Source organism: Vulpes vulpes, chromosome 13, assembly GCF_048418805.1.
Source record: "Vulpes vulpes isolate BD-2025 chromosome 13, VulVul3, whole genome shotgun sequence".
NCBI classification, from domain to species: domain Eukaryota; kingdom Metazoa; phylum Chordata; class Mammalia; order Carnivora; family Canidae; genus Vulpes; species Vulpes vulpes.
The window spans coordinates 27063776-27079304 of NC_132792.1; the positions used below are offsets into that span (position 1 = coordinate 27063776).

Consider the following 15529-nt stretch of genomic DNA (forward strand, 5'->3'; position numbering starts at 1 on the left):
TATCACCAATAGATACTCTACAACCTATCTGTTCTGGGCTCAGTAGAAAGGTTTTTATCAACTGACGTTATGCCATCAACCTATATGAAGATAATATAAGAAACATCACAATGGGGGTGCCTGGGTGGCTCTGTTGGTTAAGTGTTTGCCTTAGGCTCAGGTCATGATCTCAGAGCCCTGGGATTGAGCCCCACGTTAGGCTCCCTGCTCAGTGGGGAGTCTGGTTCTCTCTCTCCCTCTGCTCCTCCCCCCACTCATGCTCTCTCTCTCTTGCTCACTCTCAAATAAATAAAAGTAAAATGTTTTTTAAAAAAGAAATATTACAATGAATATATGACTATTTAATGTTGAAGATATCACTTCATACAGATTTATTGGGTACGATAACTCAGAGGAGACATTTGTTCTGATCTCAGAGCAATTTATAATTCTCCACAACTGGTTTGTTTACCTGATGGGCACTGTGGAATCATGATAATGCTTATGTTTTCTCATTTGCACTGGCTTTCAGAAAGCCTAGAATCCACTCTTCAGTCCAACTCTGAACTCTTGCATGGGCTATTAAATCTATAAAAGTCTATCATATCCTTCTTCTTTAATTTGAAAATCTATATATTAACTGTTTTTTTTTAAATTTTTTTTAAATTTTGATTTATTTATGATAGTCACAGAGAGATAGAGAGAGAGGCAGAGACACAGGCAGAGGGAGAAGCAGGCTCCATGCACCGGGAGCCCGACGTGGGATTCGATCCCGGGTTTCCAGGATCGCGCCCTGGGCCAAAGGCAGGCGCCAAACCACTGTGCCACCCAGGGATCCCTTAACTGTTTTTATTATAAATGTAAATGCATAGTGAAAAGTTAGAAAAGTACACAAATGGATAAAAAATATGAGTTATGATATAATTTAATGCATAGCTTCAGATTACTTATTTAATCTCCTTAATTGCTTGTTTTAATTCCTTTTTAAAAAATTCCTACTTGGTTTTGTATATTAAATATATTTTTGTAAGCTAGATGTTATCTGGCATGTTTTCTGAAGCAAAATACAGTGTTTCAATTTTTTTTTAAGATTTACTTATTTATTTTAGAGAGAACACAAGCGAAAGGGCCAGAGGGAGAGGGAGAATCTCAAGTAGATTCTGTGCTGAGCCCCGGGGCTTCATTTCACAACCATGAGATCATGACCTGAACCAAAACCAAGAGGTAGATGCTTAACTGACTTGCATCACCCAGGTTCCCTTAAGGTCTTCCAGTTTCTATAATTTATCAACCAAAATGTTATAGAACACTTTGTTCAACTAAAATTGTCCCTATCACAGATATATGTGAAGATCCAAAATAGTACACTCACCTGTTCTAAGTAGAGTAAGGTCTGTATAGTTGGCCCAACAGCTGCTAAATGGAATTGTTGTGTTTCCACTAAGACCACTGATTTGGTTATTATTGGAGTCCTTTAGTATGGCCTTCAAAGTCAGTGAAGTAATCCCAACTGATACACAATTACCCTGAAGGAAAAAGTAGTGGAGAATTTTATTTGTCCTGTTCCCCTGCTTCTTTTTTAAGATGTGCACAACTTTATTTTTTTAAATGCCTCATTGCAAATTTAAAATCTGCAGAAGCTCCTTTCCCTACCCAAGGACTTGACAAATACAGATGAGCACTGGGACAAGTCCACTGGAAAGGAACATTTTTTAAAACATGGCAAGATTATAGCCATAGGTATTAGTTCAGCTTTTAAGTGGCAGTGTAATCCTCAGGTTGCCCGTGGACCAGGATTCTTAAAGTTGGATCACTCTCCAAAATTTATAGCTTAACTTCTTTTCTCAACTAAAGCTTTGAGCCATGACTTACATCGGAATCTACTGCTTTTATTGAAGGCTGCTGAGAAAATGCCTGTCCCGGTGGTGCTGCCACTGGCTGAGTGATCACTGACAGCGAGGACACAGAGGCCACATGATGAACAGGAAATGCAAACCTTTCAACTGGCTGGGCAGTCACCTGTAAAGAATTGGTCATGAGTGATGAAGTGGTTTTCACATGATAAATTACAGTCAGTAGAAAATTCTTCTTAGCAAGGCTAAGTGTAATATGTAATAATAAGTGTAAAAATATGTTCAATATGTGAAGTTAATTTTATTACAGTATTTTCTCTGGATCAAATTTGTGAAGCACTGTTCTAAATAATCACAGCATAGCACATTTTATACCAATAAATACTTTTTAAAGAAGATATGCTCCTTTTTTCAACTGCTTTATCATTTTAGTTGTAACATTAAAAAAATAGCCAACATTGCCTTCTAAATTATTTTTTTTGCCTTCTAAATTATTGTATAGAACTATAAAGAGTTAAAATAAGAAATAAGCAGCAATGTTTTAAAAATAGCTAAGATGAATTTTTCTGGTGACCTTTTCTTACCTTAATCCAGGCAGAATCACTTGTGCTGGGGATAGGACTGGTAATAGACATGGAAGAGATATTAAATCCAATGATACTACTTGTTCTTCCTAAAATTACAGCTTGTCCAAGAGAACTAGCAATTTTTTGAAGTTCAGATAACTGCATCTGACCTATGGGGAAACAGTAATATGACATGTGGGTTATAAGAATATAGGATTATGAGAGTTTTTCACTTTAGTTTCTTTTGCACGGCTCCATCCACATACTGGAATCCTGTAGCTTTTTCACCACATATGAGCTGAACATGACAAAGTCATATGAATGAGATTAGGAAAATGGAGAACTCAGCATAATATGTTAAGCTGCAATTAAAGAAAAACCAAAAGTGGATAAAATAGATACAAGAAAAGTGAATGAAAGCATAGTGGGAAAATGTTAATTTAATACTTTCCCATGCCATTTTTTATTGAGACATGAAGCACTATCATGCAAGTCTATCACCACATACCACTTTTTAAAAAAATAGAGTTTTACTTTTGGAGTGTAAGGATAATTAGTATCATTGAATTTGCACAATGTTGTATATTAGTAAGTTCTGAAGTTAACACTACATTACTCACAAATTGTTGCTTGCTGTAGGCATTGATGGTTTTCAAGGTCAATTTTAATGCTACAGGCAGTTTCTATTGTCTTTGTCTAGCTTGGCAGGCCCTCTTATACCTTCTGGCCCCACAGGGCTCACTACCTAAAAAGTGGCACCTCTATCTACCATACTCATTAGTCAGAGCCTCGTAATTTTGCTTGATGCCTTTTTCTACTTCTTCTCTCCCCTACACCATAAAAATCAATTACCAGTTTCTAGATCTGTTTGTCCCTACTGTCGAAATCCTAGTCAAAGCCATCATTTACTAAAACAGCTTTTAAACTGGTTTTCTTGTATCCATTCTGTCTTTCCTCTACTCCATTCCATACATTGTAGTCAGAGTGATCTTTTAAAAAACAACTCTAGGGGCACCTGGGTAGCTCAGTGGTTGAGTGTCTGCCTTTGGTTCAGAGCGTGACCCTGGGGTTCTGGGATTGAGTCCTGCATCAGGCTCCTTGCAGTTAGCCTGCTTCTCCCTCTGCCTCTCTCTCTGTGTCTCTCATGAGTAAATAAATAAAATCTTTAAAAAATAAAAAATAATAAAAAAATAAAAACCAACAATATCCAAGATAATTTTGAAGTACAGTAAGCCTTGACAATGGTTCCTGACAACAGTTATCCAACACCTGCTATACCCAGAATCCTGCTTTGAGGACTATGAGCATTGCATTTCCTCTGTCAAGGCTAAACCATAATGCTCAGTGTGCTCAGGAAGAAGGAGGCAGATGATCTCACATAATCATGGTCTTAGGAAATTTCAGTCCTGTCAGTTTAACAGGTGTCTATTATTGGTGGACTCAGACCCTCTGGATAAATGCTTACTCTCAGATTTCTTTCTCTCCTTCGCCCCCTTCCCCGCCCTCCTTCCATATACTCTTCTCCAGATGGCTTCCCAAGTGTGAGGGCTTGTGTGACCTTGTAGCAGCCCGAAGGTGCTTCATATCCACAGACTACTACTACAACTTGTCCTCACTGGTTTGGGTGCAATGTGGCAGGTGTAATCTGCCTGCACTGTTAACAGGTTTTCTCTGACCACCTGACATGTGAAGGTGTCCATTTCTGGTGATAGCCACCTCAAGAAACCAAAGTCCTTAATCCCTTTCTACAACATCTGAGAACTCCTAGATATCTAAACACCATGTGAAGGCTGTGGAGAGCCAGAATAGTACTACATGCACATTGTCCTTGCCACTTCCCAATATTTTGCTGTGAAATTCTTCTATGCCAAGTTGTAGGCCTTTCCTTGAGACTGGAAACTCTATCCTAGAATATGTCTGAGAAATGCGCTATTTGCCTGTTCCTCTGACTGCTCCTATCTCCGTGTTCTTAGACTGTATTATACCTAGATGGATAAATCTAACAATATAAAACTGCTTAAAGGGGATAAGCGGATGGAAGAGGTTGTGGATGAAGAAATTTAGATCACATATAGGAAATAAGATAGTTTCTTTGGACATCTGAGTGGCTACATGGTCTTGTATGACCCCATGACATATAAAGGCTTACCAGGAATTTCTGAGAGTCTATGTATGTACCATGGAAACAACTACAACTCCTAAAATAATTGACTATGTTCAGTTAAAAGCCCTGACTCTCTGAGTACTAGAAAGTACAGAGCCAATGAAGGAAAGTAACCTATGACTGCATAGAGAACATTATGTGAGATTTCATTACACCACAAGCCTATGCTTCCTGTTTCAACAAAGAGAGTTGATCACCTCCTTCCACTCCAGAAAGACTTTCCACAGGCTTACCTTTCTATAAGGGAAGAATCCTTATAGAACAGAGGTCTGCCTAGCCAGTAGAATTCCAGAACAGTATGTGACAGATACATTGGGTCAATCCTTGGACACAAACCTCCTGGGGGTAATGAGTGATGACCCCTAAAGGAATAAGGTAAGAACTTCACCCAGTACCCAGGTTTACAAGTAAAAGAGCCCAGAGGGGTGAGGGTGTGTGTGTGTCGGGGGGGCGGGGGGTGGTGGTAATGAAAAAGATGCTGGACAGAGATAAGGCAGATCCAGATTTTCTGAATCTAAAATTTATATAGTTTGGAGGCTGTCTTTAAGAAAAAGAATGAGGACAAGTCTTACTTTTGCAACTTCTATAGTAACAATGATTGGGTCACATTATTAAATGGACCTTTTTCCCAAGGTCTTGAAAGTTAAAAGTCCCTCCTATGACCTGCAAAAGTTAAAGGCCTTGAAACTTAAGCTTCATTAGCTGGATGATTCCACTGACAAGGATCTAGGTTCATTTTTTTGGAGATGGATGTGCCTAGTTGAGACCTGTGCCTGACTACTGGAGACAATGGCATGGATGGTAATGCATGCTGAGGATGGATGCCAAGAGGCCAGGGAAGTTCAGTTGCACCTCAAGACAAGCTTGTGCCAAGCAGAGAAGACCACCTACCCTGTAGGATAGAGAAAAGTATGACAGCTGGTGACACCAACTGGATCAGTCAAAGGATTAAAGAATTTCCTGCACATTTGCATTTGTTAGGGTAAATCTGTGACTTTACTACAGCTCAGAATCTCCGAAGATCTACTCTTTTCCTTAGGAAAATATCCACAGTACTTTTAGCTTATGAAGAAAAGAGCTTCTTTTGGTTTCCCATGATTTAGCACCTGCCTACGTCTTAATTTTCCTCTCCAACAGCTTACCCTTCCTGGCTCCTTCCACCACAGACCTTCTCCAGTTCTAATGCACCACAGCCACCAACTTTTTCTTAGACTTGAACGTTTTTACCTTTCTCCTTTCATTGAAAGACTCTTTTTATGCTTAATTTCATAGTCAATTCCTTAGGTCACCTCTCAAATCTTCCATATTAGGTCAAATCCTTTTTGTTGAGTTTACTAATTGCTAAAATAACAAAATAGAGGCTAAAATTCCTTCATAAGTCCAAAAGAGTTTGGGAATCCAGAAGTAGAGTACAGAAAAGAGTCTCTAGGCCCATACAGGGTTCGGGATGTGGGGTTGGTGGGATTTCCTGAGCCAGGTTTATGAGGCCCTGATCGGGTTATCTGTGAATGTGGATCTGGTATTACGTTCTTCCAACTCACATGTCTTCTCTTCATACCTGCAGTATCATTGCTTATGAACTGAGGAGGAGGATCTCCAATCTCCAATTCCACTGTGAGTCCCATGGATCTCTTCCTCCGCAGACTCTCCCCTTGTATGATTTTGCTGACACGGATTTTGTCATTTGGTATCTTTAGGAACAAGGCAATATTTCTAACCAGATTATGAGAGATATAGAAGTCATCCTCTGTTACAGCAGGTAATTGGAAAGAAACAAATATGACTGCAGTGGTGTGGATTTCAACAGGTGTAGTTCCTTTAACCAAAAGGTAAAGCATCTGGTAGATTCTATCAAAGTAGTTTTCACCAAGGACAGTAGAATTCAGGTTAGGAAGGAATTGCTCTATGAAGGAAAAAAGCCAAAACAGCACAGTTAAAAATACTTATGCTATCACAATTACCATGTGGTATTTAATATCTGTTTAAACGTAAGAAATTTTGAAAAAAATTCAACATTAATCTTCCATAGGAAAGTATATATATTAAAAACAAAAACACTATAGAACTGACATGCAAAATTAAAGTCAACCCTTTAAATAATACCATTAATCGTCATTATACATTACATTTATTAAAACAATTAGCTATAGATACAGTTAAATTGAGAAATAAAATTCAATTATGAACCCAGGAGCCTATATTATATCTGTAACAGTATTTACATGTTCAGAATTTTAAAGCCTAAATTTTAATGCCAAAGGCATTTGGCAATTTAAAAATGTAAATTTAACTTTAATAGCCATCTAGTTTATGCAGCGCTATGTATCAACTCTTAAGGAGCATTTATAATTCAGTGCTTCTATTTTATCAAGGACAGAAGTATGTAAACAAATGAAGTATATAATAAAATATTTCAGAGGTGTTTTATACCAATGAAACAGGTTTATATTTCAGCCTGAAAAATCTTTGGTTAATGCAAAACAAATTCTACCAGGGAACTGACTTTTGTAAAAGTGACTGAGATTTTTATACATATAAAATGAATGAATATATATATGATTTTATGGCAGAGTATCAAAAATGTCTAAGAGCTAATAAACCCACTAGCACATATTGAGCCCAAAGGCTGAGTTATATAATAGCACTGGAATGAGACATGTAGCTTACCACATTTCATGGTGAAGCTTAACTAAGAAAAATAGATTAAAAATTTAGGAAGAAGAAATTTCTTATGAATGTAATAGACATTCATAGAAGTTGGTATTAAGAAGCCATTTCAATATTACCATGTATTTCTTTCATATCTACTAGTATAAGTTCTAGATGCAATTTGGTTTAAACATTCTGTGAATCTGAAGAATATGCCTTTATATTACGATTTGAAGCTGCTCTCAAACTACATTTACAGGGGCATGCACATTTGTCCATGGTAACTTTCTCATGTCTTCATGTCTTCACAGTAATAGAAGGAAGTAAAGAAATACATAATAAACCATTTTGGGCAATATAAAATAATATGTATAGATTTATAATAGAGGGAAATTATTTTGCATTCTAAGTGCCAAAGCAAAATGTTCATTTAAAAATAGTGCTGTATCAGAAAAAAATATTTATAGGAAAGTGGTAGTAATAGTGTTTTGTAGCCCTTCAACACTTGGGTAACCAACTCCCTATATTAAATAAGTGCTGTTTGTTGAGATAGTTTCTATTTCGCTGATTTGAATTATAGAGTACTTGGTACTGAAAATGTTGTTTTTAAAAAGAATTTAAAATTTATGAAAATTAAGCTGCAAATACAGGTAATTATTTGTATATAAAAGTGATAACCCAGACTCTCTTATCTTATAAGAAGGCAACATGGCATAATGGTCAAGTGCATGCCTTCTAGAGCTAGACTCTCTGGGCTCAAGTCTTTGTTCTGCCCTCACCATCTCTGATACTACAATGGACTGAATTGTGCCTCCTCCCCTAGATTCACATGGTAGAGCCTTAACCCCCAAAGTAAGGGTATTCAAAGATGGGGCCTTTGACAAGTAACTAGGCTTAGATGAGAATGGGGACTTCATGATGGATTAGTGCTCTCATAAGAAGAGATACTGACAGCCTGCTGTTGCTCTCTCTGACAGTAAGAAGGCAGCCCTCTCCAAGCCAGGAGAAGGGCTTTCACTGGAACCTGATCCTACTAGCACCCTGACCTCTTACCTGCAGTCCTAGAGCTGTGAGAAAACAAATTTCTCTTTTTAAGCCGCCTATTTCATGGTATTTTGTTATAGCAGCCAGAGCTAAGGCAGAGACTGGCAAATTGATTCACCTCCTTGTGTCTCACTTATCTGTACCTACCTCATAGAATTATTATTAGAATATAGTAACAATGAGTTGTTATATACAAAGCACTTATAACAGTGCCTGGCACATAGTAACATTTCTGGAAGTATCAGCTATTCAGACTATTAGTAGAAATAGAACTTGCTCCATAGACAGTGATGAATATCGGTTATCCATTCATACTCTTATGTCTAGCTGATGTTATGACCTACAGCACACATTTATATAATTGTTAACCAAGATTATGGGGCATATCTAAAAATGATAAGTAGCACATTGGAATGGAATATATTGGCCTTACTAGAACCCTGCTTAAGAAAAGGACTTCAATGAGCAGATATAAATTCAGGTCTTGCAAATATTGGTAAGTGGGTAAGTTGACTTTTCCATATATTTCATTTAAATCCAGAATTTATTATATTGACTTCATTATGTTCAGCTGATGTTATACTAGCTTTCTTGGCAATACTCTAGTAACTGTCAATTAATTTTGGCTCTGACCTTTGGACAGGAATAAAAGTAAAGCAGAGAGAGGGTAAAAATTCTGAGACAAATATCTTCTGTTTATAGGAATAACTGAACTACATGTAGAACGTAAATGTTCTCAGGGGGAAAGGACTGTGCATGATACACAAAGCTAATATCTGCATGTGTTCAGATATATAAGAGTTCCATCAGGAATAACCTTTCAGGACACATATGTTATAAATGAACACATCTTAGAATTTGGTGGACTGTGGCTAACAATACTTTGTCTTGCATTCATCAATGGCTAAGGAACTAAAAATATTAACAGTGAAACATTACAAAGAATTTTATACATAATTAAGTACATATGTAATGTGTACTTTATTTTCTTTTTTGAGGAAAAATACCTGTGTACAGATGTCTATTAAGTTCACAGTGTTTCTGTTGAGGATTCCATACTGTATTTCTGGGGCAAACCAATGCATTGTTCACGTAGACATCCAAACGCTGAAGTGTGGGGAAAAAAATTCCTACGACTACAGCCTGTCAAAAACAACATTTTTGTTTCTTAATAAAATAATGACACAGAATATTTAGAATTTAGCCTTAGAAATGTCCTTCAATTATATATGCCTTCTGTAAAATAGTAAAACTAAGTTTTATGGATTGATGATAAATACTGAGTTAAAATTTGTAAATGAGCTTATATTGAATCATTCATATAGATGTTATAATTTAACTCTTAATTGATGATTTTCAGTAGAAAAGTGTAAGGTAAGAATTATTAGAAGAGTATCTCTAAAAGAAACATTTCCTTTAAAAGATAACAAAGTTCCAAAATAGGCTTTCAACTTCAGGGGCAGGGGGAAACAGGGAATTTAGCAGTGCTCTATAATACAACCACACAAAATTAGTTAATGTTGAAAAAAAATGCTTACCTCTGAGATAAATTTGGTAGTAAGACTGTTAAAAATTCGTCAAAATAACTATACTTTCTGATTCAATTTTGTTCATTTTCCATGTTTATATTCCTCACATCCCATGCTACAGGTATAATCATAAAGTAAGGAGACTAGCTTTTACAAGAGCAGGGAGAGATTAATAAGGAATCTAATAAGCTATACATAATTTTAGAATCTTCTTTTGAGATTGTCTTCAGAGGCTCAGAATATTAACAGTCACATTATTTTGTAGTTATTTTTAAAATTAAAAATATTCTCTTCCATTAAAAAATTGAGGGCCTATCTAAGCCAGGCCCTATTGTAGGAGCTGTTGTAAGTCCCCTCTCTTTGAGCTTATATTCTAGTGTGAGGAGAGAGACAAATAAGTAGTAGAAATAATAAGTAAAATATGAAGCGTGTTAGAAGGTAGTAAGTGCTATGGAAAAGGAAACATAGATCAGTGTATGCATAATTGGAAGACCTAAGTGGGGCTTGTGAGTGAACAGGCTAGGCCTACTGGGGGAATAGAGGTTCTACAGGGAGGGAGAGTCACCTACGGTAAACTGTTCCAGGCAGACTCAATATCTGGAACCCAGGCCCCGGAGGTAACAGACCTGAGGTGGTCTGGAACAGCAAGGAGCCCGGTGTGGCTAGAGGAGTAGAAATCAGAGAGCTATGAATGTGAGGACTTGGCTTTTATATAAAGCCCAATGGGGAAATTACTGCAGTGTTTGGGGCAAGGAGTGACCTGGTGTGGCTTATATTTTGAAGTCCTTCTGTGGCTACTGAGGTGAGAACAGACAATAGGGCAGGCAGAGGCAGAGCAGCAGGAGGAGTTGGGAGCCAACTGCCTTAATCCAGAGAAGAAATAACATTGGCTCCAAGTGGGCGGTAGCAGTGACGGTGGTGAGAAGTGGTCAGATACTGGATATGTTGAAGGGACACTCAACAAGATTTGCAGATAGAGGATGAGGAATATGACCCAAAGAAAGGGATCAAGAATGGGTCTAAGGTTTTATCTCCAGCAACTGAAAAGATGAGATTGCTCTCGTCTGAGAAGGGGCAGGTGTCTTTCTCTGTTACTAGTCTCTCTGCTTCGTCTTATCCACATTCTTTATTCTCATTTCTAATCCTTTGGGATTCTCAAGTCTCATACTCTTGGGGGAAAAAAAAACTCAATTATGAGATTACTGTTTAACCTCACACTCTTCCCAATGACATGGGATACATAAACTTAACCGTCCCAGCTGATGTGATAGCAAAAATGTGATATTATTGCAGATATTTAAAATAACATGCTGTGATCTCTGAAGTAAATTCCAAAGGTGTATTCTTAAAGTATATAAATAGCAGCATGGAAAAATAAATATATAATTCCAGTGCCCAATTCTGGATGTGCACTATTTGTATGTAAAAGTTGCTGCCAATCACACAAATCATAGGCCTCACTGTCATGTTTCAGATGTAGAGCAGCAGCATCAAGTGTATATGGTATGCTGGTATATGGTATGGTATGGTATTTGGTATGCATATGTTCTCAGGCTGCTAAAAACTTTCTGGACTAACAGTATTTTTAGTAGTACGCTGATGATCCTTGTGACGATGTTCAAGAGAACAGGGGAAGAGATAAAGTCCTTAGCATATAGAAATATATGTCAATAACCAACACCAATAACTCAAGTTATTTCTCTTGTGTTACCTTTCTATGGTCAACATTAAGCAACATCAGTCGAAGATTCTGAGGACTGGTACCAGTGAAGTAAACCTCATAAGATTTGTTCAGAGCCACAATGCTATGAAACAGGGACAGTCTTCTCTGGCATGTGTATCCGGCACACCAGCCATGATCCTGTGGGCCTAAAGCCACAAAATGAAATTCTGTATTATGTATATTCTGTATATGTATATATATGTATATATATAATACATTCTGTATTATGAATATTATTTAGCACAAAGTCTGAAGAGCAATTGCATTAAAAATAAATTACAGCAATCAAGTTCAGCATTTATATCCATTATCCATTCACCCATCTATACTTAGCTTAAAAGGAAAGCAGGGAAGCAACTCCTCCTTACTACCCTTACTTTTTTTTGTACTGTGTAGGGTAAAAAAGGTAAGTTAATGTGTGAGTTTGCATTGAAAGGGTCATTGAAGGAACAGTAGATTTATATGATTCTCTACTTCACTAATCATTTTTAAGCCCAGGCCACTTGGTAGGAAAGAATGCTTGATCCTTTCTCCTACCTATCAAATGTGAGTTTAGGTGGGGAGCCAACTTTCTCAAACTCTTTAACGAGAAATATGATGTTACAGAGTTAAATTATTAAACACAGAGCCTGTTGGGGTGCCTGGGTGGCTCAGTCAGTTAAGCATCTGCCTTTGGCTCAGGTCATAATCTCAGAGCCTGGGATGGAGACCTTCATAGGGCTCCTTGCTCCGTGGGGAGTCTGCTACTCCCTTTGCCCCTCCCCCTGCTCATATTCTGTTTCCTCTCTCTCTCCCTCTCTCTCTCCCTCCCTCCCTCTCCCTCTCTCTAAAATAAATAAATAAAAATTTTAATAAAAAACAAAAAATAAAAACAGAGCCTGTACTTGGAAACATGGTCATGTGTATGGCTAAACCATGGATTCAATTCTTTTACTCACTCATTTCTTCATCAGTTAATTTGACCATTCAACAAACTCTTGTTTTTTAAGATTTTATTTATTTATTCATGAGAGACATAGAGAGGCAGAGTCATAGGCAGAAGGAGAAGGAGGATCCCTGCAAGGAGCCTGATGTGGCACTCGATCCCAGACTCCAGGATCAGGACCTGAGCCAAAAGCAGAGGCTCAACCACTGAGCCATCCTGGCATCCCCATTGAACAAACTCTTTTTTTTTTTTTTTGAACAAACTCTTAAGTTTGCTTTTTATGAAGTCTTTAATCTTCCTCCACTGTCATTTTAATACATTTTTGTTAAAGCCCGTGATTATAGGCACCATAGAAGGGTCAACATCATTAATGGATTGAAGTAATCAGAGAAATAACACTCTAATAAACTCTCTAGAAATCCAAAGACAGTGGATTCTTTTCTACCTGAATCCAGATACTTCCAGAGCAGGCACTCCATGTCTGTGGTAGCAAATTTCTCTATTTTACTTCTGTTTTAAAGTGGCTGGGATTATAAAACGCTGAGTGAGATATGGAACATAAATCTTCTTGATGTATTTATTCATTTGCCTTGCTCAATTTCCTGGCTTGCTTGGAATTCTTATCAATATTTAGAACTGAACTTCAAATTTTAAATCAATAGAAACTTCTGAAACTCAAGTAGAATATGAACTTTCTCTTAATATCCAAAATATAAATTCTACTTTTAAATAAAATCTCTTTGTGAGTTTTGAAAACAGAAAGAAATATCTATGTAGATAATGAAACATTTAGAGTAGCAAATGCCATATTTTAAAAATAAATGAAATTGAGTATTAAAATTTTAAGGGAAATATTAGTGGTTTTCAATAACTTTTATCTTGGGATTCCCCCCCCCCCCCAATCTAATGTGGCTGCATCTCATGCTTCAGTGATTCTTTCAACATCTTCATAATTTTTGCAATCCTGCTATCATTTACTTAAGACTTTTCTTTAAATTGACAGTCACTTTTAAAAATTTAAATTTATTTTTAAGAGAAATGTCATGTCAGTAGTGTAAGTGGAAAGCTTATATTGCTTTCCAGAAAATAAAAATGTAAAAATAAACAAAATAAAATCTTTCTCCACCAGACAAAACAGAGTAATTTGAAAACATCTCCATTATTCACACTGACTGGTCTAAAATTCTTCCCACAAGCTCTCTGCTTTGTAAGAACTGTAAGGCAGTGCTTGAAATGGGGTTGATGGCAAGCCAGAGAAACCAGGAAAATTCTTTTTTAAAAAAATTTTTTAAATTATTATTTATTTACGATAGTCACAGAGAGAGAGAGAGAGAGAGAGAGAGAGGCAGAGACACAGGCAGAGGGAGAAGCAGACTCCATGCACCCGGAGCCCGACGTGGGATTCGATCCCGGGTCTCCAGGATCGCGCCCTGAGCCAAAGGCAGGTGCCAAACCGCTGCGCCACACAGGGATCCCCAAACCAGGAAAATTCAATGTTGTGGACAACAGAAGTGACAAGAGACTTGAAATCACATAACTTTGGGACATCATTGATTTAGCTCATTTTCTTTAAAACATTTTTCTTGGATATCATCATTTCTTCAAGTGTTTTTTTAATTTCCCCGTTAGCACATTTTAAAAATTAGTATTTTTGTGAGGTACTGGCTATTTTGTTGAATCTTAGGATATTTTAGTACATGTTTGACACTGCCAGGGCAGAGAAATATTTCTGATCCAAGTTACATGACCCTTCAGCACTTGAAAGACTCTTAAGACTTTTCTTTGAGCCCCTGATACTATTTCAGGGTAATACAATGAGTTCCTGCTCTCTATTTTCTGCAACTCTTAGAAGTTCATCTTATTTATTCAAAAAGTCTTGGACTCCTAAGTTGATCTGAATTCTTATGGAGACCACTATCTTTCCTCTGTACTAGAGCCACCCATGACCAGAATGTGAGGAGCCTAGACTCTAGAGCTTGCCAAGATGTTCTTGACAGTGGAAGGAATCAGGAATGAAAAAACAAATAAACAAACCAACAAACCCAAAAACACATTGTTTCAAGATTAAATCTTCTAAGGTTTCATGAAAATAAAAACTGAATAGGCTCAAAATATGTTCTCAAGTGTTCCAAATAACACATTATCTGTGTTTTAATTTATGTAAGGCAAATTGTCTTTTTGGACACCCTCAGGCCAATTTTTCCTTAAAATATTCATGCTACTTATTACTATAGGTATGAAGATCACTCAAGGAATAACTTTCTTCTTCTTCTAATGGTCAATTTGGAATAACTATCCTGGCTTTCTAATATAGGAAACTACTGAAGTGTCAAACATCCTTCCTGCACATAGATCTTTTCTTACAAACAGAAGGAAAAGCAGTGCTGATTTTTGCTATTTTTATGTGATAAATAATTTATGTCTCCATGCATGTAATAAATAGTGAATGCCTTGAGTAACTACTAGTTTGTTCATACTAAACACCTACCGTTAATGAGATCAACATAACCATTGCTCACTATAGCCACTGGTGACAGTCTTCGAGTTTCTGTGTCAGAATCCAGGCTTTCAATAACCATCATTGCATATTCCATCCCAAAGCACCGATAACTCTGCCATTGTGGAATGTATTTACAGGTTGAATCTCTAATAATTCCTAGAAACAGGTATATACATTTTAACAAGGAAAAGCAATCTCTGCAAAAACATATGCACTATCCTTTTCTTTTATGTAAGATTAGTGAGTAGAAAATATTGGTTGAATATCCCAATTCCTAAAAATAAAAGGTATATTTGTTTCACAAACTTAACAGAATAATATCCAACAAACCTTTGTAAGGTGCTTTCTCAGTGACAGGAATTCTACTTCCATTTGGGAATGTGAGCATCACCTTAGGAATCCTATAGTCTCCAATTCCAAATTGACTATTTCCATTCCATTCATATTCTGCTTGAGGTATCACTGAACCAGAATCTCCCAGAAAGGAGCCATCCATATCTCTAAGAAAAGATTTTCTTTTGGCATCACAAACCATGTCTACACAATCAGATGGATTCACCTTACTGTTGAGAAAAGGTAAAATGTGTGAATACTTAG

The 15529-nt window shown here is 36.9% G+C and overlaps 1 protein-coding gene across 1 annotated transcript in view; it reads right to left on the bottom strand.

Moving 5' to 3' along the window:
• The window catches only part of PKHD1L1 (PKHD1 like 1), a 151598-nt gene that overhangs the window by 12704 nt on the left and 123365 nt on the right, over nt 1-15529 (bottom strand). The window contains exons 69-76 of the mRNA XM_025993358.2: nt 15263-15495; nt 14921-15088; nt 11496-11653; nt 9263-9398; nt 6121-6465; nt 2417-2568; nt 1852-1998; nt 1352-1505 (exon numbers count right to left, since the gene is read on the bottom strand). Of these exons, the coding sequence (XP_025849143.2) occupies nt 1352-1505; nt 1852-1998; nt 2417-2568; nt 6121-6465; nt 9263-9398; nt 11496-11653; nt 14921-15088; nt 15263-15495 (1493 nt within the window). The remainder of the gene's footprint in view (nt 1-1351; nt 1506-1851; nt 1999-2416; nt 2569-6120; nt 6466-9262; nt 9399-11495; nt 11654-14920; nt 15089-15262; nt 15496-15529) is intronic.